The sequence below is a fragment of the Nycticebus coucang genome, chromosome 2 (genome assembly GCF_027406575.1).
Source record: "Nycticebus coucang isolate mNycCou1 chromosome 2, mNycCou1.pri, whole genome shotgun sequence".
In the NCBI taxonomy this organism is placed as follows: Eukaryota; Metazoa; Chordata; class Mammalia; order Primates; family Lorisidae; genus Nycticebus; species Nycticebus coucang.
The window spans coordinates 80,312,519-80,328,815 of NC_069781.1; the positions used below are offsets into that span (position 1 = coordinate 80,312,519).

The 16,297-nt window shown below is 38.2% G+C and overlaps 1 protein-coding gene across 4 annotated transcripts in view; it reads right to left on the reverse strand.

Moving 5' to 3' along the window:
- Window positions 1–16,297, reverse strand: part of PTAR1 (protein prenyltransferase alpha subunit repeat containing 1) — a 73,981-nt gene that overhangs the window by 30,142 nt on the left and 27,542 nt on the right. For all 4 annotated transcript variants that reach the window (XM_053574737.1, XM_053574745.1, XM_053574754.1 and 1 more), the window contains exons 4-5: window positions 14,605–14,709; window positions 12,227–12,440 (exon numbers count right to left, since the gene is read on the reverse strand). In XM_053574737.1, coding sequence (XP_053430712.1) covers window positions 12,227–12,440; window positions 14,605–14,709 — 319 coding nt within the window. The remainder of the gene's footprint in view (window positions 1–12,226; window positions 12,441–14,604; window positions 14,710–16,297) is intronic.

The window sequence follows — 16,297 nt, forward strand, 5'->3', positions numbered from 1 at the left end:
ATCCCTTATATCAATGGGAAAGAGACATGAATAGAACTTTCTCTAAAGACTACAGACGAATGGCTAACAAACACATAAAAAAATGTTCATCATCTCTATATATTAGAGAAATGCAAATCAAAACAACCCTGAGATATCATCTAACCCCAGTGAGAATGGCCCACATCACAAAATCTCAAAACTGCAGATGCTGGCGTGGATGTGGAGAGAAGGGAACACTTTTACACTGCTGGTGGGACTGCAAACTAGTACAACCTTTCTGGAAGGAAGTATGGAGAAACCTCAAAGCACTCAAGCTAGACCTCCCATTTGATCCTGCAATCCCATTACTGGGCATCTACCCAGAAGGAAAGAAATCCTTTTATCATAAGGACACTTGTACTAGACTGTTTATTGCAGCTCAATTTACAATCGCCAAAATGTGGAAACAGCCTAAATGCCCACCAACCCAGGAATGGATTAACAAGCTGTGGTATATGTATACCATGGAATACTATTCAGCCATTAAAAAAAATGGAGACTTTACATCCTTCGTATTAACCTGGATGGACGTGGAAGACATTATTCTTAGTAAAGCATCACAAGAATGGAGAAGCATGAATCCTATGTACTCAATTTTGATATGAGGACAATTAGTGACAATTATGGTTATGGGGGGGAAACAGAAAGAGGGAAGGAGGGAGGTGAGTGGGGCCTTGGTGTGTGTCACACTTTATGGGGGCAAGACATGATTGCAAGAGGGACTTTACCTAACAATTGCAATCAGTGTAACCTGGCTTATTGTACCCTCAATGAATCCCCAACAATAAAAAAGAAAAAGTAAAAAAAAAAAAAGAAAAATAAATTAGTAGTTTTTAGTGTATTTACAGAGTTGTTCAGCCATCGCCATTATCTCATTTTAAGCACTCATATTCCCCTCAAAATTCCCATTCTTATTTGTAAGTCAGTCTTTACCCTCTTCTCCCCAGCTTCTGGTATCTGCTAATCTGCTATGTCTATTCTGAACGTGTTTTATCGATGGAACCATATAACATGTGGCCTTCTTTCAATCAGTGCACTGTTTTCAGGGTTCATGCACATCACAGCATGTGTCAGAGCTCCATTTGCTTTCTATGGCCAATCTTCCAGTTTATGGATATGTCACGTTTTGTTTTCTATTTCTCAGATGATAAACATTTGGGGTGTTACTCTTTTTGTTGGCTATTATGAATAATTTGGCTATAAAGGTCTTTTATAAAGCTTTGGTACGAAATGTCATATATGGCAATTCATTTAAGAATACAATTTTTTCCCATATATGGAAATCTTATGTTTAATTTTTTGAGGAAATGCCCAACTATTTTCCATAGTAGTTTACCATTTTACATTCCTAGCAGACATACATAAGGGTTCTAATTTCTCTATATCCTCCCTTATCAAGACTTGTACTCCCTGTGTTTATTTTAACAAGTACTTCACAATTGTTAGGACTATCTTACTCACTGTGGTCTTAATTTACATTTCCCTAACGGTAATGATAACTGAATATCTCTTCACATCCTTACTGGCCATTTGCATATCCTTTTTGAAGAAATAGCTCTATGTACCTTTTCAGGTGACATACCACATCAACTTAAAATTTTTTTTTTTTTAGAAATAAGGTCTCCTTCTGTCGCCTAGTTTAGAGTGCAGCGGCTCCATCATAGTTCACTGTAACTTCAAAATCCTGGGCTCAAATAATTCTCTTACATCAGCCTCCTCAATAGCTGGGGCTACAGGCATGTGCAACCATGCCCGGCTGATATTTCATTTTTTGTAGAGGCAGGGTCTCACTATGTTGCCCAGGAGAGCCTCCAACTCTTACCCTCGAGCAATCTTCCTGCCTTGGGCTCCCAAAGTGCTGTGATCACAGGCATGTGCCCCCACACGTGCCCACAATATCACCTTTTAATTTGCTAGTAGTAATAAACTCTACGTAACTGTGTAGAGTTTCCTCCCACCTACTGTCAAAATTAAGAGTATTTTGAAATGTACTTAAATATATATTCATTTAAACATGCAAACATCATAGGGAACATAAAATTGAAAACTAAAAGTCTTACAATTCCACCCCAATAGCACTACCAACCATTCTTTATTCTCTATCCCTTTTTTCCTGACTAGAAAACTCATATATACTCCTTATAAAAAAAATACCTCTAACACTGTGTTAAATATGTGCTGAGCACTTAACTGTGTGACAAGCACTGTTTCAAACACTTCAAAGTGTTTGCTGTCTCATTCAGTGTTAATAAATACATTAAAAATTATGAGGTCTACTCCATATTTAGTTTTATATCCTTAACCTATTGCAAACACTTTTCTTTAATGTTCTAAAATATAATTTTCAGTTGTAACAAAATATTCTAACAAAACAGACTGCAGAGTAACCAATCCTCTCACTCTTAGAGGGTTACAGTCATTCTTCTCCACTATTATAAACTCTATATATCAAACTTTCATATTTAATAGGTAGCATTTATTGAGCACTTAGTAAGTGCATTGTAATAACCACTTTCTATGTATCATCTTGTTCAATTTGCATCTCTCAATGAGATAGGAACTGTCATCATTCCCATTTTATTGGTGAGGACACTGAAGTTTGGGAGAGGCTAAGTAACTTCCTCAAGGCTATAAACCAAATTAGCAGTAAAGCAAATTCGGTCTTTATGACCACTGAGTGGAGGCTTTAATCACTACCCCATACTTCATCTCACATTCTTTCTTTTTTTTTTTTTTTTTTATTAAATAATAGCTGTGTACATTAATGCGATCATAGGGCACCACACCTGGTTTTATAGACCATTTGACACATTTTCATCACACTGGTTAACATAGCCTTCCTGGCATTTTCTTAGTTATTAAGACATTTATATTCTACATTTACAAAGTTTCATCTGTATCTTCGTAAGATGCACCGCAGGCATAATCTCACCAATCACCCTTCCTCTGCCCATCCTCCCCCCTCCCTCCCGACCCTCTTCCCCATTCCCCTATTCTTAGGTTATAACTGGGTTATAGCTTTCATGTGAAAGCCATAAATTAGTTTCATAGTAGGGCTGAGTATGTTGGATACGTTTTCTTCCATTCTTGAGATACTTTACTAAGAAGAATATGTTCCAGCTCCATCCATGTAAACATGAAAGAGGTAAAGTCTTCATCTTTCTTTCAGGCTCCATTATATTCCATGGTGTACACATACCACAATTTATTAATTCATTTGTGAATCGATGGGCACTTGGGCTTTTTCCATGACTTAGCAATTATGAATTGGGCTGCAATAAACATTCTGGTACAAATATCTTTGTTATAATCTGATTTTTGATCTTCTGGGTATATACCTAGTAGAGGAATTATAGGATTGAATGTCAGATCTATTTTTAGATCTCTAAGTGTTCTCCAAACATCTTTCCAAAAGGAATGTATTAATTTGCATTCCCAACAGCAGTGTAGACGTGTTCCCTTTTCTCCACATCCACGCCAACATCTCTGGTCTTGGGATTTTGTGATATGGGCTAAAATTACTGGAGTTGGATGTTATCTCAAAGTAGTCTTGATTTGCATTTCTTGGATGATTAAAGATGATGAGCATTTTTTCATATGTCTGTAGGCTGTGCATTTGTCTTCTTCAGAGAAGTTTCTCTTCAAGTCCCTTGCCCAGCCTGCAATGGGATCACTTGTTCTTTTCTTGCTTATATTTTTGAGTTCTCTGTGGATTCTGGTTATTAAATCTTTGTTGGAGACATAACCTGCAAATATCTTCTCCCATTCTGAGGGCTGTTTGCTTGCTTTACTTACTTTGTTCTTGGCTGTGCACAAGATTTTGAGTTTGATCAGCTCCCAGTAGTGTATTTTTGAAACTGCTTCAATTGCCCGGGGGGTCCTCCTCATAAAATACTGGCCCAGACCAATTTCTTCAAGGGTTTTCCCTGCACACTCTTCTAGTATTTTTATAGTTTCATGTCTTAAGTTTAAATCTTTAATACAGTGAGAGTCTATCTTAGTTAATGGGGAAAGCTGTGGGTCCAGTTTCAGTCTTATACAGGTTGCCAGCCAGTTCACCCAGCACCATTTGTTAAATAGGGAATCTTTTCCCCCCTGAATGTTTTTAATTGCCTTGTCAAAGATCAAATAACGGTAAATAGCTGGATTCATCTCTTGGTTCTCTATTCTCTTCCAGACATCTACTTGTCTGTTTTTCTGCCAGTACCATGCTGTTTTGATCACTCTCGACTTATAGTATAGTCTGAGGTCTGGTAGCGTGACTCTTACTGCTTTGTTTTTATTTCTGAGTAATGTCTTGGCTATTTGAGGTTTTTACTGATTTCATATAAAATGAGTATTACTTTTTCAAGATCTTTAAAGTATGACAGTGGAGCTTTAACAGGGATTGCATTAAAACTGTATATTGCTTTGGGTAGCATGGACATTTTAACAATGTTGATTCTTCCCAGCCATGAGCATTGTATGTTTTTCCATTTGTTAACATTTTCAGCTTTTTCTTTTCTTAGAGTTTCATAGTTCTCTTTATAGAGATCTTGCACGTTCTTTGTTAGATAAATTCCTAAATATTTCATCTTCTTTGGCACTACTGTGAATGGAACAGAGTCCTTAACTGTTTTTTCAACTTGACTATTGTTGGTATAAATAAAGGCTACCGATATATGAATGTTGATTTTGTAACCTGAGATGCTACTGTATTCCCTGATCACTTCTAAGAGTTTTGCAGTAGAATCCCTGTTGTTTTCCAGATATACAATCATATCATCTGCGAAGAACGAAAGTTTGATCTCTTCTGACCCTATATGGATACCCTTGACCGCCTTTTCTTCCCCAATTGCAGTGGCTAAAACTTCCATTACAATGTTAAAAAGCAATGGAGACAATGGGCAGCCTTGTCTGGTTCCTGATAAAATGATTTCAATTTAACTCTGTTTAATATGATATTGGCTATGGGTTTGCTGTAGTTGGCGGCTATCAGTTTAAGAAATGTCCCTTCTAGACCAATTTTCTTCAATGTTCTGATCATGAAGAGATGCTGGATATTATCAAAAGCTTTTTCTGCATCAATTGAGAGAATCATATGGTCTTTGTTTTTTGTTTATGCGGTGAATTATGTTTATAGATTTATGTATATTGAACCAGCCTTGAGACACTGGGATAAAACTGACTTGGTCATGATATATAATTTGTTTGATGTGTTGCTGGATTCTGTTTGTTAGGATCTTGTTGAATATTTTTGCATCTATATTCATTAGTGACATTGGTCTATAATTTTCTTTTCTTGTTGGGTCTTTCCCTGGTTTGGGGATCAGGGTGATGTTTGTTTGCTTCATAGAACGTGTTCGGTAGTCTTCTTTCTTTTTCTACATTTTGGAACAGGTTGAGTAATATAGGTACTAGTTCCTCTTTAAAGGTTAGGTAGAAGTCTGACGTGAAACCATCTGGTCACAGGCTTTTCTTTCTAAGGAGATTTTGTATGGTTGATGCTATTTCAGAACTTGATATTGGCCTGTTCAACATTTCCACTTGATTCTCGTTAAGTCTTGGAAGGTGACGTGCTTCCAAGTATTGGACAATTTCCTTCAGATTTTCATATTTCTGAGAACAAAGTTTCTTGTAATATTCATTAAGGATTTTTTGAATTTCTGAAGAGTCTGTTGTTATTTCATCTTTGTTGTTTCTGATTGATGAGATTAGAGATTTTACTCTTTTTTTCCTGGTTAGGTTAGCCAAAGGTTTATCTATTTATTGACCTTTTCAAAAAACCAACTTTTTGATTTACTGATCTGTTGTTTAATTCTTTGTTTTCAATTTCATTTAATTCTACTCTAATTTTGGTTATTTCTTTTCTTCTACTGGGTTTGGGGTTGGAATGTTCTACCTTTTCCAGTAGCTTGAGATGTCTCATTAAGTTGTTAACTTCCTCTTTTCAGTTCTCTTGAGGAAGGCTTGCAGTGCTATAAATTTCCCTCTTAGGACTGCCTTTGCGGTATCCCAGAGGTTCTGATAATTCGTGTCTTCACTGTCGTTTGGTTCCAAAAATTTGGCGATTTCCTTCTTAATGTCATCTCTGACCCAGTTATCATTCAGCATAAGGTTATTTAACTTCCATGTTTTTGTATGAGTATGGAGATTCCTGTTGTTACTGAGTTCAACTTTTATTCCATATTGGTCCGAGCAGAAGCATGGAATAATTTCTATTCCTTTAAATTAACTGAGGTTAGACTTGTGACCGAGTCTAAAAGATGTGATCAATTTTGGAGTATGTTCTGTGGGCTGATGAGAAGTATGTGTATTCATTTTTGTTGGATGAAATGTTCTATAGATGTTTGCTAAATTGAAATGTTGGATGTTTAGGTTTAAATCTAAATTTCTTTGCTTAGATTCTTATTGGATGATCTATCCAACAGTGCCAAAGGAGTTTTAAATCTCCGACTATTATGGAGCTGGAGGAAATCAAGTTGCTCATGACTGTTAGAGTTTCTCTTATAAATTGAGGCGCATTCTCGTTGGGTGCATAAATATTCATAATTGAAATCTCATCATATTGAGTATTACCCTAACAAATATGAAGTGATCATTCTTATCCTTCCTTAATTTTGTTGGTTTAAAGCCTATTGTGTCTGCAAATAGAATTGCAATACCTGCTTTTTTCTGATTTTCATTTGCCTGAAATATGGATGACCATCCTTTCACCCTGTGTCTATGTTTATCTTTTAATGTAAGATGTGACTCTTGTATGCAGCAAATATCTGGTCTGAGTTTTTGTATCCAGTCAGCTAACCTGTGCCTCCTTAGAGGACAGTTTAAGCCGTTCACATTAATGGAGAATATTGATAAGTCTGGTAAAATTTTGGGTATCGAGTTTTTTGAAAGTCCAGTGGACATTTTGAATCCTTTTGCCACTGTGGAAGTTGGAGTTTGATCAAAGTTTCTGAGTGAGTTTACTCTTGTTGTAGAGGATTGGGCTGGTCATTATGGAGGATAGGTCTGATAATATCCTGAAGAGCTGGTTTCATTACGGCAAATTTCTTCAACATATGAATGTCATTAAAGTATTTCATTTCTCCATCATAAATGAAACTCAGTTTAGCTGGATACAGGATCCGGGCTTTAAAGTTATTTTGCTTTGGGACATTAAAAGTCGATGACCACCCTCCTGTGGCTTGAAATGTTTCAGCAGAAAGATCTGCAGTCATTCTAATATTCTTCCCTTTGTAGGTAACAGATTTCTTACATCTGGCTGCTTTCAGAATTTTTTCTTCATATTAACTTTAGTGAAGTTAATCATGATATGCCTGGGGGATGTCTTATTCAGACTGAGTCATGCTGGGGTTTTGAAACTGTCTGCTATCTGAATTTCAGAATCTCTTGGCATGTCTGGAAAATTCTCCTTCATAATTTCATGGAGAAGGGCCTCTGTTCCTTGCGAGGCCACTTCATCACTTTCAGGGATTCTAATGAGGCGGTTATTAGCCTTCTTCGAATTATCCCAGAGCTCTCTGAGAGAATGATCCGTTTTTGCTCTCCATTTCTCTTCCTCTTTGAGAGTTTTTGGGAGCATTCAAAGGCTTTGTCTTCAATGTCAGAAATCCTTTCTTCTGCTTGGTCGACTCTGTTACTGAGGGATTCTACTGTATTTTTCAGATCTTTGAGGGCTGCAAATTCTTGCTTCAGTGCGTCAAAATCTTTGGTAATTCTGTCTTTAAATTCGTTGAATTCTTGAAACAACTTTTGAATTTCTCCTCGAATTTCTAATTCCAACTTTTGAATTGCCCTTCGAACTTTAATTCCAAATTTTCCTCCATTCTATTAATCTTGTTTGCAATCCAAATTCTGAATTTGATTTCTGACATCTCGGCCAGCTGTTCATGAATGGGATCTTCAGTTCATCTGCCGTATCTTTCCTTGTGGGGGTTGATCTGTTCTGGTTATTCATGTTACCAGAGGTTTTCCGCTGATTCCTCCCCATGATTATTTTACATCCTTTGCTTTTTTCCCCTGGAGCTTTGTTGAAGACCCGTACAGTGCTATGCCCTGAGAAACTGGGGACCTGTTTGGTGTGGTGGGGTTAAGTGCTTCTGTCTTGTTTTCAGCTGGTTTCTGTCTTAACCTAGTGAAACAGTTACTCTGGGTTGAAGTCTCAGCTGTGGAGAAATACCAGCAATTAAGTCACCCCGCCCCCCATAGGCAAGAATTGGAAAAGGAAAATCAAACCTTCCTACAACCACACACGCAGGGCACACTTGAATAGGCCTCGGGTGATTAGCTCAGTTCAAAAGGTCCAAATCAATTGTCTCAGTCAGCACCTGACTCAGGTGGGAAAGTTTAAAAGGTCTCTCGCAACTGGATCACAGGGGTCTGGTGACAACTCAGATATGACTTGCTCCGGTGCTCCGTGAAGTCAGGAGGACCCACCCAGCAAATAGATTAGTCTGGGAAGGTTGATGCCTCCTTCCCCACCTTGCACCTCTGTCACACCCAGTCACTGATAGCCCCACAATTGACTGACCCAGTTGCCTGTAGTGAACAGATACTCCAGGGGTTTGCACCTGCCTGAATCACAAGAAAATCTATATGTGCTCAGCCAGGCCTCTGCACTCTGCCTCTATCCAGTAGGGGGAGGTGATGCCTAACAACCTTGGGCGCTTGATGGAGACTGGGGGGTGTGCACTCAGTTCCAGCCCTGTGCCTGACTGATGTTACTGGCAGAACAGAACAACTTTGTGGGAATTTGTTTCTGTCCCTGCTAAATTCCCCTGTAGCAGAAGCTGTTTTGAGTTCCCAGAGCCTGAGCCTCAGGCCCTGTCTTTGCTTCTGCAGGTTTATATTCGGGTTAGCTGTCATTTCTACCCTCCTGCCTTCCTTTGTCTATAGGCTGACCTTCCCCTGAGAGCCAGGTGTGTCTTAGGCTCAGTAAAGTGGTCCTGAGTGTCAGCCCTGCCCTGGGAATTTCCCGGCTCTGCGCGTGCGTTTCTAGTCCCCATGCTCCGCCCAGGCCGGTACCACCTCAGGCAAACCCTTTACTGATGGGGCCTGCGTTTTCGTCCCAGATCTGTTCCTTGGTGGTTGCCACCGGAGAGGATGTCCAGCCTCCTCGGTTGCCCAGAGAGACAGGGAGTATGGCTTTGGAATATCTGGGATTGAGCCCTATTGTTGCCAAAAACGGCTGCTGCTCTGCGCCTTCGGGCACGGCCGCTCAGGTGTGGTTCCCTCTTAGCCGACCATTCTTTCCTCACTCCCGTTCTGCAGAATCAGCACTGACCAGATGCAGTCTAAGCCCTGTCCACACCCCTCGAGAAATCACCCAAGAATCTGGACTTCTGGGGAACAGGCCTCCAGACCTCAGAGGGAGAGTGGAAGAGAGTGCTGGGAGCTCAGAATTGCAGGTAGAGAATAGATACAGTTTTATGCCTGGCAGGAAAACGTCGTGGCACCCTAGTAGGGGAGGTAGGTCCAGTTTTTAGAGGATCTCTCCCGTGGAGTGTAGTGGGAGGGCCTTTGAACTCTGCTCATTTGTTTGTGGGGCACTCCGAGCCGTTCTCATGGGGGAGGGGACTCCTGTCCGCTTGTTGATGGATTTTGTACCTTTTGTTTGTATCCTTGGGGTTGCAGTTCGCCTTAGCAGGGTTGATGTGCGTTCTTTAGCCTTCTCTCTTGGTGCAGCTCTAATCCACCAGGTTACTTGCTAAATTTCTGTCTTTTAACTCTCCTTCTGGACCTGAGCCTCTGCGGAAAGCTGGCTTAAGTCAACTATCTTGTCTCCGCCCCCTCCCGTTATTTCTTTAGGATGAATTCTTGGAAGCAGACTCTTAAAGACAAACACTTTTTTAAAAAAAAAGTGTGATAAATGCGGCCATGTCACACTTATAATCAGTAAGATTATAATAATTTTTACAATGCTCATTTTCATATCCTTACCAATATTGGATACTAGCACTTTAAAAATAATTTTCAGTTTTCTAATTTTCTAAATAACATGAGGTAGCATTATATTGTGATTACCTTCTCTAATAGACAAAGCATAGTAGAACATGTTGTCCTAGCTGGGCCCAATGACTTACAACAATAGAAAGAAGATTTTGCAAATTTGGCACTTTTCAGTGAAAACAAGAGAGTGAAATATGGTGCAGTGGCAGTGGTGACAGAAGTGCCCCACAAGGGCAGTCAAGGGAGGCTGATAACGTGTGAGCCCAACACAGGACCCAGGCAGCTGAGCCAACGTGCTTTCAATACCTGTCATCTTTAACATCATCAGATGGTCTCAAGTAAGCTGGAATTTCACCTGGATCCTTCATGCCTAATTTTATGAGAATTATAATTCTTATAATTGAAATGGTCCATATCATGGCAAGAAAATTTCCAGAGACCTCTCAGTTCACCTGATCTCTGCCCTCCTTTTTTTAAAAAAACAAACAACAACAACAACAAAAAAAAAAAACTCGTATTTTACTGCCTTCCTTTTTTTATGCCCAACCATTCTCGTGCCCCTTCCCAACCCCACACACTCATCAAGTTGTGGAGCTGGGCAGCTCTAAATCACTCAGTATTTCCTGACAACCCACCAGGTAACTTGCACTTACTTCTCCAGACTCAAGAGCTGGAGAGCTGTTTCCAATGAGCCCAGCCTGGATGAGGAGCCATTTTTCTGCCTTCCCACTGTATTCTGAGCTTTCTCACTTCCTTCAAGTGTTACACAGCTTTGTAATTGTTGATTTACTTCCTGAACTATATTTTAAATTATGCTGCTTTGTAATTGTTGGTCCACTTCCTCAATTAGGTTCTCAATTTGCTAAGTGTGAATACTTTGTCTTTACTGACACACCCAGTATACAGGACAGTGACTGGGAATGACAGGGTTTCAGTACTTTTTCATGAATAAATTACGCTGAATTGGATCAAGCAAACTGGAAGCCAATTTCACCTAAACTTTCTGTCTATGGGAGAACAGAGAAAGAAACTAGAATAGAGTGAGATGCTATCAGGTGCCTAGGACTTCACACCCATTAACTCAAGCAACTCTCACAATAATGCACTACAGCAGGCAATAGAGTCCTAAAGCGTTCCTTTCCACACATAGCTAGTAGGGCCAGAATATGAACCCAGGTTGATGTGACTGTATGCCTTTGCCCTCTCTACTCCATCAGGCGGCCATCCCTCCTAAAACTCACAGCTGTATAAACTGGAAGGGAGAGGCTGCTCTTTCAGAGTTGTTAGTTTGAAATCCCCTGGAAGTGAAAACTCTATTTGTCCTGAGGGAATCTCTGGCTAAAAAACAAAGAGGGGAGAGAGAACCTGGGAAGGAAGATGTCAGAAGAATGGTATGAAAAAGTAAAATTACAGAATGCTTCTCTGCTAATCTAAAAGCACCATGTGGGATGCTACTTCAACTTTACCTCTTTTAACTGTCCCAAGCCTGAGAAACTTTTTGGACAAGTACCCTAGATTTCTATGGTACTGAGATATCATAAGAAAAAAAATTGAGGCACTTTAATATATAAGAAGGAACACAGGGATACCAGGCTCTCATTATGATAATAGGTGCTGCAAATGTAACTAAGTCTGAGCCATCAAAATTCTCTGCAAACTTCCATATCCTCATTTCTAGACTGAAAGGATTAGGCTGTGATTTCCAACCTCGGTCTGCATCCAAATAATACCCTGAGCCTGTGAAACATACTGATCTCTAGATCCCATCCTCATTCTTATTTAGTAGGCCTGGAGTGGAACTTAGTAATCTCTAAGGTAAATTTTAGCTCAGCCAAATTGGAAAACACCTGGGTAAGATGGTGTGCTCTGGTCCTCCTCCCCACTTCCAGGAGAGAAAAGTGTGAAAAGACCACCAGGTGACTCAGCATATTAAGTCACATGACCAAAGGCTACCAACAAACAGCAATTTTAACTCTATCAGGCTCAATAATCCCTCCTATGAGGTATGCTCAGTCTTCCTTGATTGGTTAAAGTTGCCTTTGCTCTACCAATGCACTAGCTTTAAGTATGCCGAAAACTGTATTGGTGAGAAAGGTAAACATTTTCTTTAGTTGCTAGGGTTTCTCTGAGGGTAGCAGCTGTCATGATCTTCTTGAGCTGTTAGATCATTAGTTTCCTCAACTCCTTTAAAGTTCTCCTGAGGATGAACTACAACCAGAAGAATTTAACTGCAGATGGGCAGCCTGCCCAAGAGAGAGATTGAATAATGTCTTACCTTGACATCTAGCTTAGCCAAGTGTTGTAAAACCCAGATGCGATGGGACCAGGCATTATAGTTGCTTGGGTATCTTCCTGCTGCTTCACCACAGACCTCCATCTCTTCTTGTATTAGCCGCAGCGTCCTTTCCGCAGGAATTGTTCCCAGGTTTCCTTTGGTTACAAAGGAAGGCAAGGAGGTTTCCTGAATTAGCTGTTGTAGCACCCATCGCCTGTTAAGGTAGCATGTAAGAAAGAGAATGAAGAAAGAATATAAACCAGAAAGGAAACTAGTTTTTGTTGTTCTTAATTTAATTTCCATTCATAGACGATGCAAAATAACATAAGCTTAGTTTTGGGAAGATAGGTGGGGGATGTTGTTTGGCATTTTTTAAAGATAAACTTAGCAGTATAGATGAAGCAAAGGGTGGGGGAACAGAAACAGGAAAAAGTTCTTTATAAAATTTTAAAATCTGTCAAAAAGAAATGTCATTAGTTCTAAAATGATAACTGCAAAACTTCATTTGGCCAGGAAATATAAAGGCAACTGGTCTGTATGTCTGTGTGTGTGGTGGTGATGGCAGTGGTACCCCCTCACATCAAGCACCTCTTGTAATTGCACAAATCAAATGTGACTTGAGTATTACAGTTTTTTTTTTTTTTTTTTTTTGAGACAGAGTATCCCTATGTCGCCTGTGGTGGAGTACTGTGGCATCACAGTTCACAGCAACCTCAAACTCTTGGGCTTAAGCAAATTCTCTTGCCTCAACCTGCCAAGTAGTTGGGACTACAGGTGCCCACCACAACACCCAGCTATATTTTTGTTGTTGTTGTTGTCATTGTTGTTTAGCAGGCCCAGACCAGGTTTGAACCCAGCAGCCCTGATGCATGTGGTTGGCACCCTAACCACTGGACAACAGGCACCGATCTGAGTATTACAATTTTAATACAGGTTTTTCCTTTCTAAAAATGTTCACAATTTTTTTGGCACTCTTGGTATCAGAGGAATCAAAGTTCACATCGTTAATTATATGTGCATGCTTTACTCTATGTACATTTGTTTGCGAACAAGAAGATGCTTTCAACAGCTTTTTAAGCAAATTTCTCTATACTAGCATAAAATCTGGAAGAAAAGAAATAGAATACAATTAGTTAAATCATTAAAGAGTTTCAAAATGCCCTTATCCAGATTTTCCTTTGGTCTATTTAAAATTCGCATTAGCATACATTTAAATAAAAAGCACTAAGAAAGTATTTAACTTTAATGTCTTTAATTTATACAAATATTTTCCTTATGTAAAAGCACTTTTTCAGACTAAAAATTTCTAATCCAAAGTTCTAAGAAGTTGAGTAAGAAAACGAACTTTATTATTTTTATATTAATAACTAAACTTTTTATTTAACAAAATATCACTTTATAAAATAGATAAGCCAATGATTTGATGGATACACATTTAATAATTCTTTCCCCTGACATGACCCCTTTCTAAATCCCTATTCATAAAACCTTTTTTAGGTCTACTAGCCCAATTTATAATATTGAAGAAAATATAAGTGACTAGGTGGTTTGTTAAGGAGCTGACAGACCTGAAATGTTAGCCCAAGGGATGATTACAGCTGAGACTCTTGAATGAATATAAGATCCTAAAAATGTCCAAGATTTAAGAAAAGTTAAAAGTGGCTTAATAAACTGAGAACAGACTTCGAAGTAACTTTTCCACTGACGCCGACCAACAAACACATACCACCTTATATAAGAGTCAAATAAGAGTAATTACATGTGACCTAAGAGGAAGATGATTCCAGATATCCAGGATTTTGAGGACCTTAATGTGCATTCTGGCTATCTGTCGTAGGCATTTAACCTAAAAATGTTCTTTGCATTTATGGTTTTAGCAACCTTAGCTCAGCCGACATATCACTCATTTCAGCTGCCCTTACCTTCCTCTGTAAATCAATTTTAAGAACCACAACTATCATCACCACTATCTTTACCAGGAACACAACAGAGTGCATTTAAAAATCCAAGTTGCTCATTATAGTTGAGTACCTAAATGCAATCTCCACAATTGCATCAGAGTAAATATTTACTATTTAATACAGGCTAGACACTGTGGAAGTGTTTACATGCATTATTCCAAGTAAACGTAACCATTAATGGTACGAGAATGGTATAATTATTATTCTCATTTTACAAATAAGAAAATTGAGTATTAGAGAGGTTAAATAATTTCCCATTAACACTTAAGTGATCTAGCCCCTGAATTTAAACTAAGTAATGTGACTTTAGCATCCATGCTCTAAACCAATACGCAAGCCTACCTCAAATGCTGTGTTTCTTTCTCTAGCCATTCTGAATTCTAAGTTAAGAATACTATGCTATAAACTTAATCGTACCTGTGAATCCATGTTTCTGGACTCTTTGGAAACTTAGTTAAGGCCAATTTTCCCAGATGTAAATCTTTAATTGGATTTAAAGTGCCACAAAGGATCAGCTCTTTCCTATAAAATAAAAATTAAAACAAAAAAAAATTTATCTTAGTCTTCCATCAAACCATTTTGCATGGCTTTTAATATAACCTCATTGTGAAGGTAATTTCCAGGAATAAAAGAAAAAAAAAAAAAAGAAAACCAAAACCTAAAACCACTTTGGTATATAAAACTCTGATACATGTCCCACAGAGTAATCATGTATTCTCACAATCTCAAAATAACAAATTAATAAGCAGAAGGAGAAATTCTTAAAACCAACAGTAGAATTTCAGTTAGCTATATGGGAGAGGACAACAGAATTTTCTGGTCTATCTCATCTCCAAAAGTTGTGACAATTGACAGAAGTATTCTGTAGGGCAGATCCAATACCAGTCAAGAATTACTAAAAAAAAAAAAAAAAAAAGAATTACTGTAGTTTCCCAAATAGGACTTGATGTGGCCCAGTTCATGACAAAACCACACATACAAATACAGTATCATTGAGATATAAGGAAAAAAATCATCAAATCATTAACAAAATTACTTTTACTTTTGAATTTTCCTTTCTATCTTTCCTCATATGCATACATATTTTAACATATATGATAATTTTATAGCCTGCTTTCACTGTATTTTAAGAATTTTTTAAATTTATTTTAAGATTTTCCCCATGGCTTTATTTAATCTTCGTAATGAACATTTTAAACGATCAAAGTTTTCATTCAGTAGTTATGGTGTAATTTAATTACCTTTTCCCTGGTGTAGATATTTACATTGTTTCTCATCTTCTGCTGTATTAAAATAATTCTGGGGGGGGTGGGAGTTTTGTGCTTACGACTTCTTTGTACTTGTACTTAGGATTAAGTTTCCAAAAAAGGTATTACCACAAAAATACACGTAAGACCCTTGAAATACTTGGCCATTTCTTATTGAAACATAAGCAGAATGTTAAGGTTTTTCTTGTCTTAAAAAAATTCGGATTCCAACCAAAGCTTCAATGCAATTATTGTCCCTTGGCAACTGTGGAGGATTGGTTCCAGGACTATCGAAGATAACATAATCAGAGAATGTTTGACATAAAATGGTGCAGTTATTTGCATATAACCTAAGTACATCCTCCCATATAAATCATCTCTAGATTTCTTATAATACCTAATGCAGAAATGCTTTGTAGTTGTTACACTGTATTGTTTGGCAACAATGACAGGAAGGAAAAAGTCTGTACTTGTTTACTACTGATGCAACTTTTTTCAAATATTTTCAATCTGCAGTTGGTTGAATCCGCAGATGTAGAAGTCAGGGATACGGAGGGACAATTGTATAAAGAATGTCACACATAAGAATTTTACCTATTTCTCAGGTAAATACAATTTATACTTCTCAGATGAGTTTTTGATAGGTGCTGATATTACTGATTATATTCCCAATTAATATCAGTGTATCTATTGTTTTATAATAAAATCAAATCATTTGCTAATATGTGCTCATCTTAAAATGTCCTTTCTCGGTGGGGCTGCTTATTCATTTATTTTAGAGAACTGCTTTTATTTTTTTTTAGAGACAGAGTTTCACTTTGTCACTTTTGGTAGAGTGCCGTGGCATCACAGATCACAGCAAC